The sequence below is a fragment of the Gekko japonicus genome, unplaced genomic scaffold (assembly GCF_001447785.1).
Source record: "Gekko japonicus isolate JY-2015 unplaced genomic scaffold, Gekko_japonicus_V1.1 scaffold1885, whole genome shotgun sequence".
Classification (NCBI taxonomy): Eukaryota; Metazoa; Chordata; class Lepidosauria; order Squamata; family Gekkonidae; genus Gekko; species Gekko japonicus.
The window spans coordinates 307,641-325,212 of NW_015171560.1; the positions used below are offsets into that span (position 1 = coordinate 307,641).

Genomic DNA, 17,572 nt, shown 5'->3' on the forward strand with positions numbered 1-17,572 from the left:
GCCAGTCGATAAGCTGGAGGAGGAGATCAACCGGCGCATGGCGGACGACAACAAGCTCTTCCGCGAGGAGTTCAACGTGAGCACTTTGCTAATCTGTCCCCCCCCCCCAAAAAAATCCCCTGTTTGTTCCTGCCAGGCTCAGGGGTTGGGCCCCGTTCACCTCTGTAAACAGAATGCCCCTAGAGCAAGTCAAGCCCCGACTAGTCGAAGCCGCTCCTCCCCGCCTTCCAAGCTTTTTTTGGAAACCACCGTTTCTCCGGAGAGCTCCAAAGGAAGCCACGCTCCGATGCAGCAGAGATAACTCAGGGCCATCCTGGGGTGACCGGGGAAAGTTAACAGCCTGAGCTGAGCTAAGTCGATTAGACATCTAGGAAGGCGGCCCAGGTTGGCTTACAGAAAAGCTTCAGGCTGCTGCGCGGCTCGCAAAGAAGCTTGCCGCGGACACGTGGCAGGAACGCTTTCCCATCCACACGCCCAGTCCTCTTGACAAAGCGGGGCAATGTGTTTACATTTGCAACTCACGTTTGAAGACCTCAGAGGGGACGGGGCGTTGCCTCTTCCGCTCCGGCATTCGCAGCTGCTTCCCTGCCATGACCACCCCACCCCCCAGTCAAACCCTTCTTAGATCAACAGGGTTGCCGGCTTACCCTCGCTTGACCTCATTCCTTCGGCCCACTTCCAGGCTCCCTCACGCCCTCTTCCTGTTTTCCCGGTCAAAAATTCGGTTCCTGCGTTTTTCAATTTATACCCGGGCAGCGCTCCGAGAGCCGATCGCCAATTTATAAGAGTTCTGTGTCTGCCTTGACCCCGCCCTGCTGGGCCATGCTGATCTGACTACTTGCGTGGAGGAGGGGATACAGTGTTCCCTCTAAGCTTTGGAGTCTTGTGAGCAAAAACTTTGCTTTGTGAGCTCCTGGCATTAAAGTTGTGAGCGAGCGATTTGGCGACTGCATAAATTAGTTGGCTCTGGAGCCCTCCTTCCTGAGCCGATTCAAAAATGGGTGAGCTGGAGGCTAAAAAAACTGAGGTAGCTCACACTAACTCAGCTTAGAGGGAACACTAACATGAGATTAGAGGCCAAGTGTGTTGGATGAAAGAGCCGATTTGGGATTGTGTGTAATCATCGCACCTAAGAATCCAGTGGCAGAGTCAGGCCCGTGGCCAGGACTTTGTGGCTTGTGGGGAAAAAGTTTTTCTAGTGGAGTTGAAATTCTCAGTGCAGAAAGAAAAGCCACTTAGCCAACAGGAAGCTGTGACCAGGGTAGATCCTAAATTGCAAGCTGTCGACCATTTTAGATGACAGTTCTCAGCTGCTGCAAGTTAATCACTTCTGCCAGCCTAAGCAACAACTCCAACAACAAGAAAGCTAAAATTTAGGCAGAAAACCTCGCTTATCTGCCAGCCTAAGCAACAACTCCAACAAGAAAGTCAAGAAAGCTAGCATTTAGGCAGAAAACCTCTCTTAAAGGAGACCAGTTTCTTGACACAGAGTTAGACGGAATCCTAGAGGTCACCTACTGCACCCCACTCTGCTTAAAGGAGCGCACGCCTTTAATAAAAATATTTTTAAATGATTGAAAAAAGCATTTACAGGAGAAATTCTTGTGGGGCTGTGCCGAAAGGGGACGGAGCTCCCAAAAGCCCCACCGTAACTATGGCCCCGGGGGGGGCGGGTGTCCATTAAGGACAGAGAAACAGTGACGAGGTTCTCCTGTCCCACTCTTTGCTTCCATTTTAACTACCTGTAAGATGTTGACAGGAGGATGTACATGGATGAGATGCTCAGTTCAGTGATTTATTAACAAGCATAAGAACACCGGAAGAGCCCTGCTGGAGCAGACCAGTGAGGGTCCATCCAGTCCAGCCTCTTGTCTCACACAGGGGCCAACCAATTCTTTTGGAACATCCAACAACAGAGCAGGGAGGCCGAGGCCTTCCCCCGATGTTGCCTCCGGCACTGGGATCCAGAGGCTCACTGCCTCTGAACGTGGAAGTTTCCCTTTAGTCACCATGGCTAGTAGCCACCGATGGACCTCTCCTCCACGAATCTGTCTGAGCCCTTTGGTAAAGCCATCTATGTCTTTGGCTGTCACTGCAGCGAATTCCGCATCTTACTCGCTCGTTGGGTAAAGAAGCATTTCCTTTTACCCTTCCTGAATTTGCTGTCCGTCAACAGCGCACTTCTCAGCTACTTCCTTACAGCACAATCTCTTCTTCTTCTTCTTAAACAATTCCCTGCTCTTTCTTTTAGATTTAGCCAGCCCCCCCCCCCAAAAAAAACTTTTAAAGTGATTCAGACTCAGCACAAGTGACTTGCCCAGGACCACACAGAATTTCCCGGTTGAGGATTTGGACCTGGGTCTCACTCCACCCCCGAGCAACACCAGTGTTTTAGCAACAGCGCTTCACTGGCCTCGCCAGTAAGAGCCCTGGAGGAAATGATGGGTCGATTTTACGGCCCGATCGTTCGGGGATCCATCCTGCAGACCCCTGTGCCCTCGCTCTCTGGTTTAAGATATGCTGAGAGTCTGGAGCAGGTTCTGCCTCTCTCTCTCTCTACTAGCTTGTAGCTAGCTCCGGTAGGCTGGAGACGTAACCAATGTTCTCTCTAAGCGGTGGAGTCTCATGAGCAAAAATTCTACTTTTTGAGCTACTGGCATTAAAGTTGTGAGCAAGCGATTCGGCTACTGCATAAAGTAGTTTGCTCTGGAGCCCTCCTTCCCGAGTGAAGACAAAAACCTGTGAGCCGGAGGCTAAAAAACTGTGAGTTAGCTCACACTAACTCAGCTTAGAGGGAACATTGGAGGTAACTCCTTTGCCTTCCAGGAGATGAGTTTTATTCTTCACGCTTTTGTTCAGTTTGGGGCTCATCTGGCCGCCGTTTCTCTCGGCGTTGCTCCAAATAAGCCCCCCCCCCCCATGTTTGCTTTTTTCTGGTTCCCTCTTGGTTATTTGGGAAGGTGCCCTGAATCCCAGCCACAGTCCCTGGGATTTGAGGGCATTCTCCAAGAGGCTTTGCTGCCACCTTGTGGAGCAGTGTGGCACGGCACCTCGCCCTCTGCTGGCTTTGCTGCTTCCCTTAACCATTTGTTTGCGAATAGCCCATAGGATTAGCTAAGGACAAGCGGCCAAAACGGTGAACCTTCATTAGGCGGCCATTTGGCCCACTGGCCTCCTTATCGGTCCCGTAGCTGAAAGCAAACTACTCACGAGCAGAATCTAAGCAAGCGGAATCTGTATCTTTCGCATCACATCATTAAATCTCGCAGAACAGAGATTGGAGTGCAGGGGCACCTTTAAGACAGACGAAGTTTAATTCCTGGTATAAGCGTGTGTGTGCACGCACACGGAAGCTTTTGCCAGGCATAAAACTTTGTCGGTCTTAAAAGTGCCGCTGGACTCCAAACTTTGTTCTACCGCTTCAGATCAACACAGCTACCCAACTGAATCATTAAATCATGTTCACAGTAAATCACTCCGCACTGGGCTGTGTCACACCCACAGGCATCGATCCACACAAGGGCTTCCTCTTCCGGGAGGCAGGTCTTACCTGGCTTTGGAGATTTCCCAAGGCAGAGTGGCTGGTCCCCGTCAAACACAGTTCTAGATTACCTGAACTTGTGGTTCTGCAGATCTCCTCTTTTATGAAGTTTGCTTCAGAGTTCCAGCTAGGGCAAGAGGACAGTCCCTATCGCAGGGGTGTCAAACATGTGTCCCGGGGGCCGAATCAGGCCCCCGGAGGGCTTCTATCAGGCCCATAGTGGAACTGGCTATCTTCTGCTTCTTCCTGTTCTGCTGCTGCTGCTGCATCATCGTAGGTTTGCAGCTTACAGATACACACCTGAACAGCACACTCAAGATTGCAGCAGTGCAGACATTTTGATGCAATAATTCAGAGCAAGGGGTGTTGGTTATCAGATGCTGTTAAATAAAGAAAATATTGCAAGAGTGCTGACGTTTTAAGCATGTTTTTATTTTAAGTAAAAAAACACTTTTGTCCTTTATAAAGTTTACATCTACGCTACCTGGCATCACATTTTATGACACACACGGCCCAGCCCAACAAGGTCTCATTTAGGTCAGATCCGGCCCTCAAAACAGATGAGTTTGACACCCCTGTCCTATCCCATCGTGTGGTGTTGCTGCACGGTGTTCAGGCTTCTGTGTAACGGTGCCCTTGTGTTCCATCAGAGGTCCAACAGAACGTCTCTTTCCCCTCTTTTCTCCCAGGCTCTTCCGGCATGCCCCATCCAGGCCACCTGCGAAGCGGCCTCCAAAGAGGAGAACAAGGAGAAGAACAGATATGTGAACATCTTGCCTTGTAAGTATATCGGCACCCGGCACTGGTCCTCCCTGCGCTCAGTGGAGGATGTAGTTGTGCTGCAGTTCCCATGAACCCACATGAAGCTGCCTTCTACTGAATCAGACCATCAGGGTCCTTGCTGTCTAATCAAACCAGCAGGGGCTCTCCAGGGTCTCAGGCAAAGGTCTTTCACATCACCCACTGCCTGGTCCTTTTAACTGGAGATTCAGGGATTGAACTTGGGACCTCCTGCATGCCAAGCAGAGACTCTTCCATGGAGCCACAGCCCCTTCCTAGTATAAGTATGAACACACGTAAAGCTGCCTTCTACTGAATCAGACCATCAGTCCATCGAGGTCAGTATTGCCTACTCAGACTGGCAGCGGCTCTCCAAGGTCTCAGGCAGAGGTCTTTCACATCCCCTCCTGCCTGGTCCTTTTAACTGGAGACGCCAGGGATTGAACCTGGGACCTTCTGCATGCCAGGCAGAGGCTCTTCCACTGAGCCACAGCCCCTCTTTACAGCTCTCCAGGGTCTCAGGCAAAGGTCTTTCACATCACCCACTGCCTGGTCCTTTTCACTGGAGATTCAGGGATTGAACTTGGGACCTCCTGCATGCCAAGCAGAGACTCTTCCATGGAGCCACAGCCCCTTCCTAGTATAAGTATGAACACACGTAAAGCTGCCTTCTACTGAATCAGACCATCAGTCCATCGAGGTCAGTATTGCCTACTCAGACTGGCAGCGGCTCTCCAAGGTCTCAGGCAGAGGTCTTTCACATCCCCTCCTGCCTGGTCCTTTTAACTGGAGACGCCAGGGATTGAACCTGGGACCTTCTGCATGCCAGGCAGAGGCTCTTCCACTGAGCCACAGCCCCTCTTTACAGCTCTCCAGGGTCTCAGGCAAAGGTCTTTCACATCACCCACTGCCTGGTCCTTTTCACTGGAGATTCAGGGATTGAACTTGGGACCTCCTGCATGCCAAGCAGAGACTCTTCCATGGAGCCACAGCCCCTTCCTAGTATAAGTATGAACACACGTAAAGCTGCCTTCTACTGAATCAGACCATCAGTCCATCGAGGTCAGTATTGCCTACTCAGACTGGCAGCGGCTCTCCAAGGTCTCAGGCAGAGGTCTTTCACATCCCCTCCTGCCTGGTCCTTTTAACTGGAGACGCCAGGGATTGAACCTGGGACCTTCTGCATGGCAAGCAGATGCTCCACCCCTGAGCCACGGCCCCCACCCCTTGGCTGGCCTGTGCAATGGCTTGTCTAATCCCCATCCCGTGGAACCGCTTGCTGCTTCTCTCTTGCTCTGGCAGTCTCGCAAAGCTGCCAGGGTGTGTGTGTGTGTGCTCAGGCCTTTTTTGCCTACCGGAAGTAAATTGTATCCTCCTGGTGACAAATTCTCTGCAATTTGTGGTTCGTCTTGTTTTGTTATGGCTTGGTGTCTTTGGTTTCTTTGAAAATGTGGTTTGATTGTGTTTTGTTTGTTTATGAAAGCGTTTGTATCCCACCTTTCCTCTTGGTTCCTGGTGGCATATGATAATAGTTAAAAACATCCCCCACTGAAACCAGAAATAAAAGAGTCACCCCCAGATCTCTCCCTCCCTCCCCCCAAAAAGATGTCTGCCATTCAAAAGCCCTGGGCAAACAGAGAGGCCTCGCAGCGCCTTCTGGAGGTCTCCAAGGAAGGGCCCCGCTCACCTCACCTCTTCAGGGAGCCCATTCCGCAGAGCCACGATGGAAGAAGCCCAAGCTGTGGTTGATGCCAGACGGGCCACCTTAAGTGGTAGGATAGCCAGCAGATGGCCTGACGATAATAGCTGGTGCAAAGGGCTATGTGGAAGGAGACAAGCCACGTGTGATGTAGATCAAGGTGGGTCGCCGTGTTAGTTCATCGGTGGCAGTAGAAAAGAGCAAGAATCCAGGAGCACCTTAAAGACTAACACAATCTGTGCAGAGTTGGAGTTTTCGTGAGTCACCGTTCACATCTTCAGATAGATCAAGACCCGTGTTAGTCTGTCGCAGGAGAAGAGAGTCCAGGAACACCTTAAAGACGAACAACATTTATGGCAGAGTATGAGCTCTTGTGAGTCACTGCTCACTTCTAGGGTCAAGACGTGAAATTTCTGGAATTTTTTTCCCCTGGAAAATAACATACATTTTTGGAAAAAATTGAAAAAAAAATGCTACATTAGCACTTCTTTTTTCTTTTCCAGATTGAAAGTCATTCTGTTACTTTAGGAACATAAAATATGACTATGGACATTTTTACTTGGCATGAAATTATCACAACTAGTGTATTAAAGATACGGTGTATCCGAACAATTATTACAAACAGAATACCCACCCACATGCAAAAACAAAACTGAAACCTTTTTCTTTTCTTGTGACAATAGCACCTCCTAAAGGAAGAAATGCATCTTGCTCTTGCATTGGAGAGTTCAGTTTGTAACCTAGGACTTGCTTGTCCTCAGTGCACAGAAATTAGATCAGTCTGATACCATACCTATTTTTTGGAAATGATTTAGAAAATATTTGAACACCTTGTCTTAAAATATTTTATTCATCATGTTAAAATAAAATGTTCTATAATCAATTTTCTTTTATTTTTTTTCTTCAATTTTTCCAATTTTCTGGAAAAAAACAAAAAAGGCTGCAGGAAAAAACAGGTTTTTTTCCTAATTTTTCCGGGTTTTTTCCGGGCTTTCACATCTCTATTCTATGGTACCTGAAGAAGTGAGCAGTGACTCACGGAAGCGCATACCTCGCCACAAATTGTGTTAGTCTTTAAAGTGCCACCTGACTCTTGCTCTTTTCTACAGCTACAGACAGGCTATTTCTGCACGCCTACTATCCCTCTGCATGTCACACCTAATCCAATCACGCCTGCTGTTGTCATTCACCTGCTATTGTCATTCGTCTGCTAATGTCATTCGGCATCTGAAATCACTCCATTTTCCGATATATAAAACAGATGGACTCATGTTCTAGCTGTATCTGAAGAAGTGAGCCGTGATGCACGAAAGCTCCTCCCCTGCCATCAGTTTCACTAGTCTTTAAGGTGCTCCTGGACTGTTGCTCGTTTCTACTGCTACACGTGTACTGTGGGCTGCTTTGAGCAGACTTGGCAAAGTGGGGTACAGATTTTTAATTAAATTTAAACCTCCAGGGTTCCACACAAGGGCTGAGTGGTACAGACGCCCAGAATACTTAAAATTTTCCTTAGCTGAACAGAAGAAGGGGTGCGTGTGGAAGAGGCCATGGATTTGTTACAGGCAAGACTTGATGGAGGGTAGGAGAGGTTTACTAGCAGGCAGGGGTCATTTAGTAGAAAAAGAGGTGCAGGAGCTCATTAGCATAACTTATTTGCATATGCCACACCCCCTGACATCACCGGAAGTGTGTCAGAAGGCAACACCCACCGCTCAGGATCCAATGGACTGTTTTGGATTGCTAGCTATTGGGGAGTGGGGGGTGGAACATGCAGATCTGTCCTCGCAGAGGAGGGAGAGCTTGTCCCTGAATAAAACTTGGTCTTAAAGGTGCCACTGGACTGCTTTGGATTGGGGGGCTGGGGGGGGGGCTCTGCAACTCACCTTGCTGCTTCTTGCTCTGACCGAGGGCTGTTGGGAGCAGGGGGTGGGGCTTGTTGCATGTGCCCGCCCCCTGGGCTCTTTACTGCCAGAGCTCTGTTCCTGCACGCCCCTGCAGGAAATGACCCCTGCTAGCGGGGATAAAGGCAAGATGACGCTGCAGTTCAGAAGTCAGGTCAATAGGAGCTTTTGGCCTGCTGCTTAGGGGTGCAAAACACAGATTCGAATCCTGGCTGATCCGAGTAAAGAGAAGCTCGGCAGCCCCGACACAGCCACAGTCTGTGTGTTCAGAAGCTGCTCTTGCTCCAGCCTCCTGCTCTGCCTCACTGACACAGGTGTCGGTCCCGCCAAGGGGGTAGGCACCGTTGCCAGGCAGGTGGTTTGTATCTCGGAGACTGTCGGCCTCTTGCCATCCCCTTCCCTCTCCGCTTACAGCAGAACAGAGAACGAGGCAGTGCTGATTGGAGAGGGGGGAGGTTGCCTAGGAGATGCATTTCTTGTGGGTGGCAAGTCCAAGGCAGAGGGTGGCACGATCCAGGGGAAATGCAGGGAACAGTTTGTGCAGCACAAGAATAATATTTGCAATATGGTAAAACGTCACCATTGTGGAGAGCAGGTAAGAGCCGTAAGAGGAGCCATGTCAGATCGATCAGGCCAGTGGCCCCTCCCGTCCAACACTCTGTGTCACACGGTGGCCAAAACCCAGGGGCCATCAGGAGGTCCACCAGCGAGGCCAGAACTCCAAAAGCCCTCCTCCCACAGTTGCCCCACAAGCACCAAGAATACAGAGCATCCCTTGCCCCAGCCTGAGAGTTCCTATCTATACCTTGTGGCTAATAGACACTGATGGACCTCTGCTCCAGATGTTTCTCCAGCCACCTCTTGAACCTTCTGTGCTTGTAGCCGCCACCGCTTCTTGTCGCAGTGAATTCCACATGTTAATCACTCTTTGGGTGAAGAATCAATGTTTTCATTTTTTTGTCTGTTTAGGAAATTTATATGCCACTTCTCCGGGGTCCGGCTCAAGGCAGCTTCCGAGGAAAGACAGTGCTATAAAGTCAGAAAAACACCGAAAATGATCCAGATTTTTTTTAAAAATAAAAAATACAAGGGGTGAAAAACAAGCCAGGTTTATAAAAACATAAAACCACCCTCAAACATGCTACCGATATCCCTAAAACGGACCTCGGACCAGGCGCGTTCGGTAAAGCAGTTTGAAAAGAACAAAGCCTTTAGTTAACAGTCTGGGTGAAAAGGAATTTATTTATTCATTCATTCATTTAATTTGTATCCCGCGCTCCCTGCCAAGGCAGGCTCAGGGCGGCTTACATAAAAATATATTAAGCACTGAAACACACAATTGAATAAAACCAGAACAATACACTTTTAAAAGAGAGCGTGAAGTGCTAGTGCCATTCACGGGCATCTGACCTTACCCTGTTAAGTGGTAGTCAGGGGTCATTTCCTGCAGGAGTGCACAGGAGCGGAGCTCTGGCAGTAAAGAGCCCAGGGGGCAGGCACATGCAACAAGCCCCGCTCCCTGATCCCAGCAGCCCTCAGTCAGAGCAAGAAGCAGCTAGAGAAGTTGCAGAGCTCCCCCAGGTCCAAAACAGTCCTGTGGCACCCTTAAGACTGAGTTTTATTCAGGGACAAGCTCTCTCTCCTCTGCTAGGGCAGATCTGCGCGTCTCCCCCCCCCCCCCAGTAGCTAGCAATCCAAAACAGTCCAGTGGAGCCTGAGCGGTGGGTGTTGTCTTCTGACACACTTCCGGTGATGTCAGGGGCTGTGGCATATGCTAATGAGTTATGCTAATGAGCTCCTGCACCTCTTTTTCTACAAAATGACCCCTGGTGGTAGTCATTTGGGTCTGGCACTAACATGTTGATGACAGTGTGGGTTCAGGGCCAGGGTCCCAGTTTATTAGGGCTGCCAGGGGTGATTCCGCATTAGGGACTTGCCTCTGGTTCCCCGCGGGCTGAATTGTGCCGGGTCTGATAACTGGTTTCCGCATTAGTCTCCTGCTTCGGAGTCCAAGCCTCTTAGCAGGTTTCCTCGGAAGCAAGCTCCTCTGAATTAAGCCCGAGCAGTCCGCAGCCACGCTTCAGTTTTAGCCGTCTGCCCCCCCCCCCGACGTCTGCCTCCCCCCCCGAAACTAGCAGGGTGGGTTGGAACTCCGAAGAGAGACCTCCCCCCCCCCTGTTCTTTCCATTGTAAGCCGCCCTGAGCCGCTTTGGCGGGAGGGTGGGGTAAAAGTTAGATAAATAAATAAATTTGCTAAATGAGTTTAATTAAGAGTATTTGTCCTCCCTCCTTCCCTTAACTGCACTGCCCCCTCCCCTCCGCCTCCTCTCTACTTTTTCTCTCTTTTTTAAGCGCATGCCCCGTGGCGTCACAATGCAAACAACAGGCACGGGGAATGGGGTGGGCGGGGGTCTAGGAGAGAGAGAGAGGAGAGATTGGATGTATACCCCGCCCTTCACTACCCAAAGGTGTCTCAGAGCGGCTTACAAACTCCTTTCCCTTCCCCTCCCCACAACAGACACCCTGTGAGGTAAAAGAAGAAGAAGAGGAGATTGGATTTATGCCCCGCCCTTCACTAGCCAAAGGTGTCTCAGAGCGGCTTACAAACTCCTTTCCCTTCCCCTCCCCACAACAGACACCCTGTGAGGTAAAAGAAGAAGAAGAGGAGATTGGATTTATGCCCCGCCCTTCACTACCCAAAGGTGTCTCAGAGCGGCTTACAAACTCCTTTCCCTTTCCCTGCCCACAACAGATACCCTGGGAGTGGAGGAGTGGGGAATCAAACCCGGTTCTCCCAGATTAGAGTCCGCGCACTTAGCCACTACACCAAACTGGCTCAAGGGGAGGAGGGGGTGATGGGCGCACACATCTGAATGCAAAACTCAAGGGTGCGGGCATTGGGAGGGAAGTTTTGCCGTGAACCCATTGATTCCGCACCTTAAAACCCCCGACCTGAGAGGCGAACAGGGGAAAAGATCCGTGAAAATCCAGTAGCCAGGAAATCCGAGGGGAAAGCAGATAAGCTGCGGGTTAAATGTCCACCCCGGATTTTCAGGTGGGGAATCAAGCAGCAGCTCCGATTTCCTGTGGGGGCTGACGCCGGGGCAAGCAGTTGTGCGGAATCGCCCCAGGTGAGCCTAAGGTGCCAGGCGAGCCTCCGGGCATTCCAAAGTCGGGTGGCCAGGCTCATGCAGGGTGGGGGAAAGACCCGGAGGATTTGGGGGTGGAGCCTGGAAGGGGTGGGGTTTAGTGGAGGGACTCCAGCAGGGTGGGCAGCCGCTCGGCACGCAGAAGGCCCCGGCTTCAATCCTCTGCATCTCCCGTTAAAGGGATCAGGTAGGAAGTGATGTGAACATACCGTCCAAAGGGCTAAGCTAACAATGTATATTATAAAAGTACAAATATTTATTAGGGTGTACACATTTTAAAACATATACTGATAAAAATCTTTATCTAAGTATCTGACTTATAAAAACATATCAAATACCAATGCGTGTGATGGGTAAACACTTTCCTACTGACGACCAAACGCATTTCGGCCCCTAAGGGCCTTCCTCGGTGGTCACAATTATCAATATAGTATAGACACACATCCATAGACCTGTCGTCATCAGGCCCACAAAAGCTGTTCTAATATCCTGTAGGCTGGGGGGGGGGGGGAAAAAAAAAAAAGGGGGGGGGGGGGAGAGAAACTTCATTATTACTTCCAAATGTATGTAAAATCATTATTAATTGAAAAATGATTCTTTCATAGATGAAATTACCTTGTATATTTGTAATTGTATTACTGGTATTCGTGATGGGCCATAGGTACAGCCATATCAATTCCACCAATGATTCTGAATTCAAAAGAAATGAAATGGTGAAATTTTTGTAATCAATTATATAATAAATTTAACCCAAGCTAAAATAATTGAATTGGTTAACAAACCTGGTAACAGAGATTTCATAGTTCTGAATGTGTGTCCCTCCATCAAGGTAAAGATTCTGTTACAAGCTGCTGGAATGGCTCCCATATATAGTAAGCCTGGGGTGATGCAATCACCTACTTACATTGCACACTGTCAGCCAGGCCTTCAGTGCCCCAATCCCAAGCCCCTCCAGGCGTTCGTCTGCCTACCTTTGACTTGGAAGCGAAGGGGAGGCGATATGTGTTCTCTTCTTTCCCGTGCATCCCCCCCTCCTTGTAAGCAGGTGCTATAATGTACGTACGTTCCTTCTCCTATGACGAAAGTGTATGTCTTTGCTCCAACCTACATGGTCGTTTCAGTCGCCCTGTTGCCCTGAGTTTTATGTTTAGTCTTGTAACACGCCTCTACTGTCCTTCTTGCCTAGATGATCATTCCAGGGTTCACCTGACGCCTCTCGAAGGGGTCCCAGACTCCGATTACATCAATGCCTCATTCATTAATGTAAGTATATCCACTTGGGGTTTGGTGTCGTGGTTAAGTGCGCGGGCTCTAATCTGGGAGAACCGGGTTTGATTCCCCACTCCTCCACTTGCACCTGGCTGGATGACCTTGGGCAAGCCCTAGCTCTGATAAGAGCTGTCCTTGAAAAAGAGCAGTTTCTGTCAAGAGCTCTCTCAGCCCCACCTGCCTCACAGGGTTTCTGTTGCGGGGAGGGGAAGGGAAAGGAGTTTGTAAGCCGCTCTGAGACTCCGAGCGAAGGGCGGGGTATAAATCCAGTCTTCTCCTCCTCCTCCTCTTCTTCTTCTACAATAGGACAGGAAATTGGGCAGTACCTTATTGAGACAGGAGCGAGTCCCAATTCCCTTGCCTGCTCTAACATCAGTATCCCAGCAGGTCGACATAGTTCTGTGAACGCCCCGTGGATTCTGAGCAATCGCTTTCTCATTGTAAATAAAACTCTTTGTTTCTCTCTCGGGGTAGGGAGCCAGCGTGGTGCAGGAGTTGTAGTGTCAGATTAGGATCTCGGAGAGCCAGGTTCGAGTCCCTACTCAGCTGTGGAAGCTTGCTGGGTGACCTTGAGCCAGTCACATGCTCTCATCCTAACCTACCTCACGGGGTTGTTGTGAGGGTAAAACGGAGGAGAGGAGCATGATGTAAGGCACCTTGGGTTGAAAGATGGAGTGTGAATGAAGTAGATAAATAAAAGTGGGTTTTTTTTAATCTCTAGGGTTGCCAATTCAGGGTCGGGGGATTTTGTGCAATTTGAAGTCGGAGCCTGGAGAAGCCAGGGTTCGGAGAGGGCAGGGACCTCGTTGGGATACCATGCCACAGAGTGAACCCCCCCCCAAAGCAGCCATTTTCTCCAGGGGACCTGCTCCCTGTCCTCTAGAGATCAGTTGTAATGCCAGGAGCTCCCCAGGCCCCACCTGGAGGTTATACTACAAAAACTGAGGGCCACGGTGTTAGGAAGATACGGAACAGTATATGTCAGTCTGTACAATAGATGTATGCTTAAGGTAGGTCTGTTGTGTGCTTTTTATTTTTCTATCTTTCTATACTGTTATATAAATACTGGTGTCAGGTATTACCAAACATGGGTTCCACCAACACTGGCTGCGGTCACACGGAGCATTAACTACAATAGGACAGGAAATTGGGCAGTACCTTATTGAGACAGGAGCGAGTCCCAATTCCCTTGCCTGCTCTAACATCAGTATCCCAGCAGGTCGACATAGTTCTTTGAACGCCCCGTGGATTCTGAGCAATCGCTTTCTCATTGTAAATAAAACTCTTTGTTTCTCTCTCGGGGTAGGGAGCCAGCGTGGTGCAGGAGTTGTAGTGTCAGATTAGGATCTCGGAGAGCCAGGTTCGAGTCCCTACTCAGCTGTGGAAGCTTGCTGGGTGACCTTGAGCCAGTCACATGCTCTCATCCTAACCTACCTCACGGGGTTGTTGTGAGGGTAAAACGGAGGAGAGGAGCATGATGTAAGGCACCTTGGGTTGAAAGATGGAGTGTGAATGAAGTAGATAAATAAAACTTTTTTTAATCTCTAGGGTTTCCAACTCAGGGTTGGGGGGTTTTGTGCAATTTGAAGTCGGAGCCTGGAGAAGCCAGGGTTTGGAGAGGGCGGGGACCTCGTTGGGGTACCATGCCACAGAGTGAACCCCCCCCCAAAGCAGCCATTTTCTCCAGGGGACCTGCTCCCTGTCCTCTAGAGATCAGTTGTAATGCCAGGAGGTCCCCAGGCCCCACCTGGAGGTTATGCTACAAAAACTGAGGGCCACGGTGTTAGGAAGATACGGAACAGTATATGTCAGTCTGTACAATAGATGTATGCTTAAGGTAGGTCTGTTGTGTGCTTTTTATTTTTCTATCTTTCTATACTGTTATATAAATACTGGTGTCAGGTATTACCGAACATGGGTTCCACCAACACTGTTTGTTTAATTACTTATTTCGATTTCTTAACCGCCCTTCCCTGCTTACGCAGGGCTCAGGGCCGTTTACACAACAATACGTCAAAGTGCAGGTCTTACACTATGTTCGACCATTCGGACAGCACCTTGTCAGTTTCACAATCACTAGTCCCACCGGACTCTAGTAATTTACCCGTATCGAATATAGTCTTTTTCGAGGACAGTGATGTACACAGTGAATTCTCTTTGTGAGTACAAAACCCGTAGAATAGCAGCGTATTTTCCAGGGTCCCATCGGAACTGAAATAAACAAAAATATTAATACATCAGTAGAATTTCATCCATCCTTATTTATCTCCTGGCCCCACCCACTTTCTAAAAACACTTGGCGGGCACCAGGAAAGGTGTCGGCAGGGGCCATGGTGCCCACGGGCTCCGTGTTGAGGACTCCTGTTCAGGGCTCTTTTTGTAGCAGGAACTCCTTTGCATGTTAAGCGACACACCCCTAATGTAGCCAATCCTCCAAGAGCTTACAGAACTCTTTTCGCATGGACTGCTGTAAGCTCTTGGGGGATTGGCTACGTGAGGGGTGTGTCGCCTAATATGCAGAGGAGTTCCTGCTACAAAAAGAGCCCTGCGAGAGGGTTATTTGCTCCTTCCACCTGAAGCTGCTGTGGCAGTACCGGTTGTCTCCCTTCCAACCCCCCAGGCAGTTTTCTACCCTGGGTACAGTGAAGTGTGCGCTGTGCAGGGCTATTTTTGGGCAGGAACGCACAGGAACGGAGTTCCGGCTGGCTCCCAAGTTGGCCACGCCCAGCAGGAACTCATTAGCATAATAGGCCACACCCAACAGCAGAAACTCATTAGGATTGGCTACATCAGGGGTGTGTGGCCTAACATGCAAAGGAGTTCCTGCTACAAAAAAAGGCCCTGGGTTTTGACAACAAACAAGGTAAACAGAATAAGAAGCAAAAGGTGGGTGTGGCTGGATGACCACACTTCTGGTAACGTGGGTGCGGCCTAATGTGCTAATTAGCTGTGCTGTCAGGGGTGTGGCCCAATATGCTAATGAGTTCCTGCTGTTGGGTGTGGCCTATTATGCTAATGAGTTCCTGCTGGGCTTTTTCTACAAAAAGAGCCCTGGCTGTGTGTAACTTTTGAAAAGGTTCCCATTTGGGGTGCCATTTTATGGTAGTTGGCATTCTTAAGGGCAAACACTGATCTGTCCTTTCCCTCTCTTTTTTTTTTCTTTTGTCCTGGCCAGGGGTACCAAGAGAAGAACAAGTTCATTGCAGCACAAGGTAAATCCCTTCGGCTTCCCTTCATCTGTTTGTATTCAGGTGGAAGCAGACTGGGAGTTTTTACACCGACTTAAGGCTAAGTGGTTAAGACGCTGAACTGCAGGCTGTGGAAGGTCAGTAGTTCAGCAGTTCGAGACCCGAGTGTGCCGCATGACAGAGTGAACTCCCGTCTCTAGTTCCAGCTCCTGCCAACCTAGCAGTTCGAAAGCAAGAAATTGCAAGTAGATAAATAGGGACCACTTCGGTGGGAAGGTAACAGCGTTCCGTGCGCCTCGGTGTTTAGTCATGCCGGCCACATGACCACGGAAACGTCTTTGGACAGCGCTGGCTCTTCGGCTTTGAAACGGAGATGAGCACCGCAACCCTAGAGTCAGATTCGACTGGCTTTCGAGCAAGGGAACCTTTCCCTTTTAAAGATACAAATAAGTGTGTGTTTTGTTCTGTTTCTGTAGGGGGTGGGACTTTGGGGTTTTTATTTATTTATTTATTTGTTATTTTATGGGACGTCCTTCCACCCAAATAGGATCCTCGGGGCCGCTAGCATCATGACAGTAAAACGTTTAAAACAGCATTGTAAAAGCATATATAAATATTTAACGGTACAGTAAAAACTATAGAAATAGAAACAAGCACAACCGGGGAGAAGGGCCAATAAGAGTACGTGCATTACTTGCGTTCCCGTCAGACCTGTCTTACCGCTTTAACAACATAAAATGCCTCATTTATAACTTATTTGGCTTATAAAATTGCACTGTTTGGCATATTTGTGGAACTCAGAAGTCTCTACGCCTTCGTTTTCTACAAGCAAAATTGCAAATCTGGCCATCCTTGAGCGAGCGAGAGAGAGCTGCAAATTTTTGAATCCCAAACCGTCTTGGTGGCGGCGGTGGAAAGTGGCTTTTGACCCTGTAGGGTTTTCAGGTCAGGAGAGGAACAGAGGTGGCTTCCCATTGCCTGCTTCTGCATAGCAACCCTGGACTTCCTCTCAGGGGTCTCTGTCACAATCTGAGCTGTGCAACTAGAGGCCTAGCAGGCCCAGGGAGCCTGAGTAGCAGTGGGAGGAGGCCAGGCCTACAACTCCCAGAAGCCCCTGAGAGGTTTTGGCGCCAGTTTTAGCCAATCACAGAGTTTCTAACTGGAGGAGGGTTTTATTGTATTTAGCCATAGGCCATTATAAGGTTACCAAACCCCCCCGGGGGGCGGAATTCCCCCCAGTTTCGAGCCCCGATTTCCGCTCCCGCGGAATCGGGGCCCGGGGGAAACCCCACCCCCGCGAGCGCGTCACCAGGAAGTGACGTCAGACGCTGGGGCGGGGCCGCGCCATTTGAGGGGAAAACAAAGAGTTTTCCCCTCAAACGGCAGCCATTTGAGGGGGAAACTCTTTGTTTTCCCCTCAAATGGCGTGGCCCCGCCCCAGCGTCTGACGTCACTTCTGGTGCATCCCGGACCGGCTCCCGGACCTAAAGGACTCTCCCCCGCCGGTAGGAATTTTCAAGTTGGCAACCCTACCCTAGGAAGCGCCTTGACATTATTCTACCTTGCCTCCACCCAGGGGTCATTTCCAGGGGTCATTTCGTAGAAAAAGAGGTGCAGGAGCGCATCAGCATAACTCATTTGCATATGCCACACCCCCTGACATCACCAGAAGTGTGTCAGAAGGCAACACCCACCGCTCAGGCTCCACTGGAATGTTTCGGATTGCTAGCTATTGGGGGGGGGACGCACAGATCTGCCCTCACAGAGGAGGGAGAGCTTGTACTTGAATAAACCTTGCCCTTAAAGGTACCACTGGACTGTTTTGCATTGCTAGCTATGTGGGGGGCTCTCTGCAACTTACCTGGCTGCTTCTTGCTCCCTGTGGCCCGGGGCTGCTGGGAGCAGGGGGCGGGGCTTGTTGTATGTGCCCGCCCCCTGGGCTCTTTACTGCTGGAGCTCCGCTCCTGTGCGCTCCTGCAGGAAATGACCCCTGCTCATTTCATAGATAAAGAGGTGCAGGAGCTCATTAGCATAACTCATTAGCA

The 17,572-nt window shown here is 49.8% G+C and overlaps 1 protein-coding gene and 1 non-coding gene across 2 annotated transcripts in view; one reads left to right on the forward strand and one right to left on the reverse strand.

Annotated features, from left to right (window-relative positions):
• Positions 1 to 17,572, forward strand: part of LOC107117584 (receptor-type tyrosine-protein phosphatase alpha-like) — a 155,405-nt gene that overhangs the window by 114,256 nt on the left and 23,577 nt on the right. Inside the window, exons 4-7 of the mRNA XM_015419729.1 lie at positions 6 to 76; positions 4,231 to 4,321; positions 12,257 to 12,333; positions 15,515 to 15,551. Coding sequence (XP_015275215.1) covers positions 6 to 76; positions 4,231 to 4,321; positions 12,257 to 12,333; positions 15,515 to 15,551 — 276 coding nt within the window. The remainder of the gene's footprint in view (positions 1 to 5; positions 77 to 4,230; positions 4,322 to 12,256; positions 12,334 to 15,514; positions 15,552 to 17,572) is intronic.
• TRNAG-GCC lies at positions 5,471 to 5,542 on the reverse strand. Its single transcript has one exon. It is a non-coding gene; the product is annotated as a tRNA-Gly (tRNA).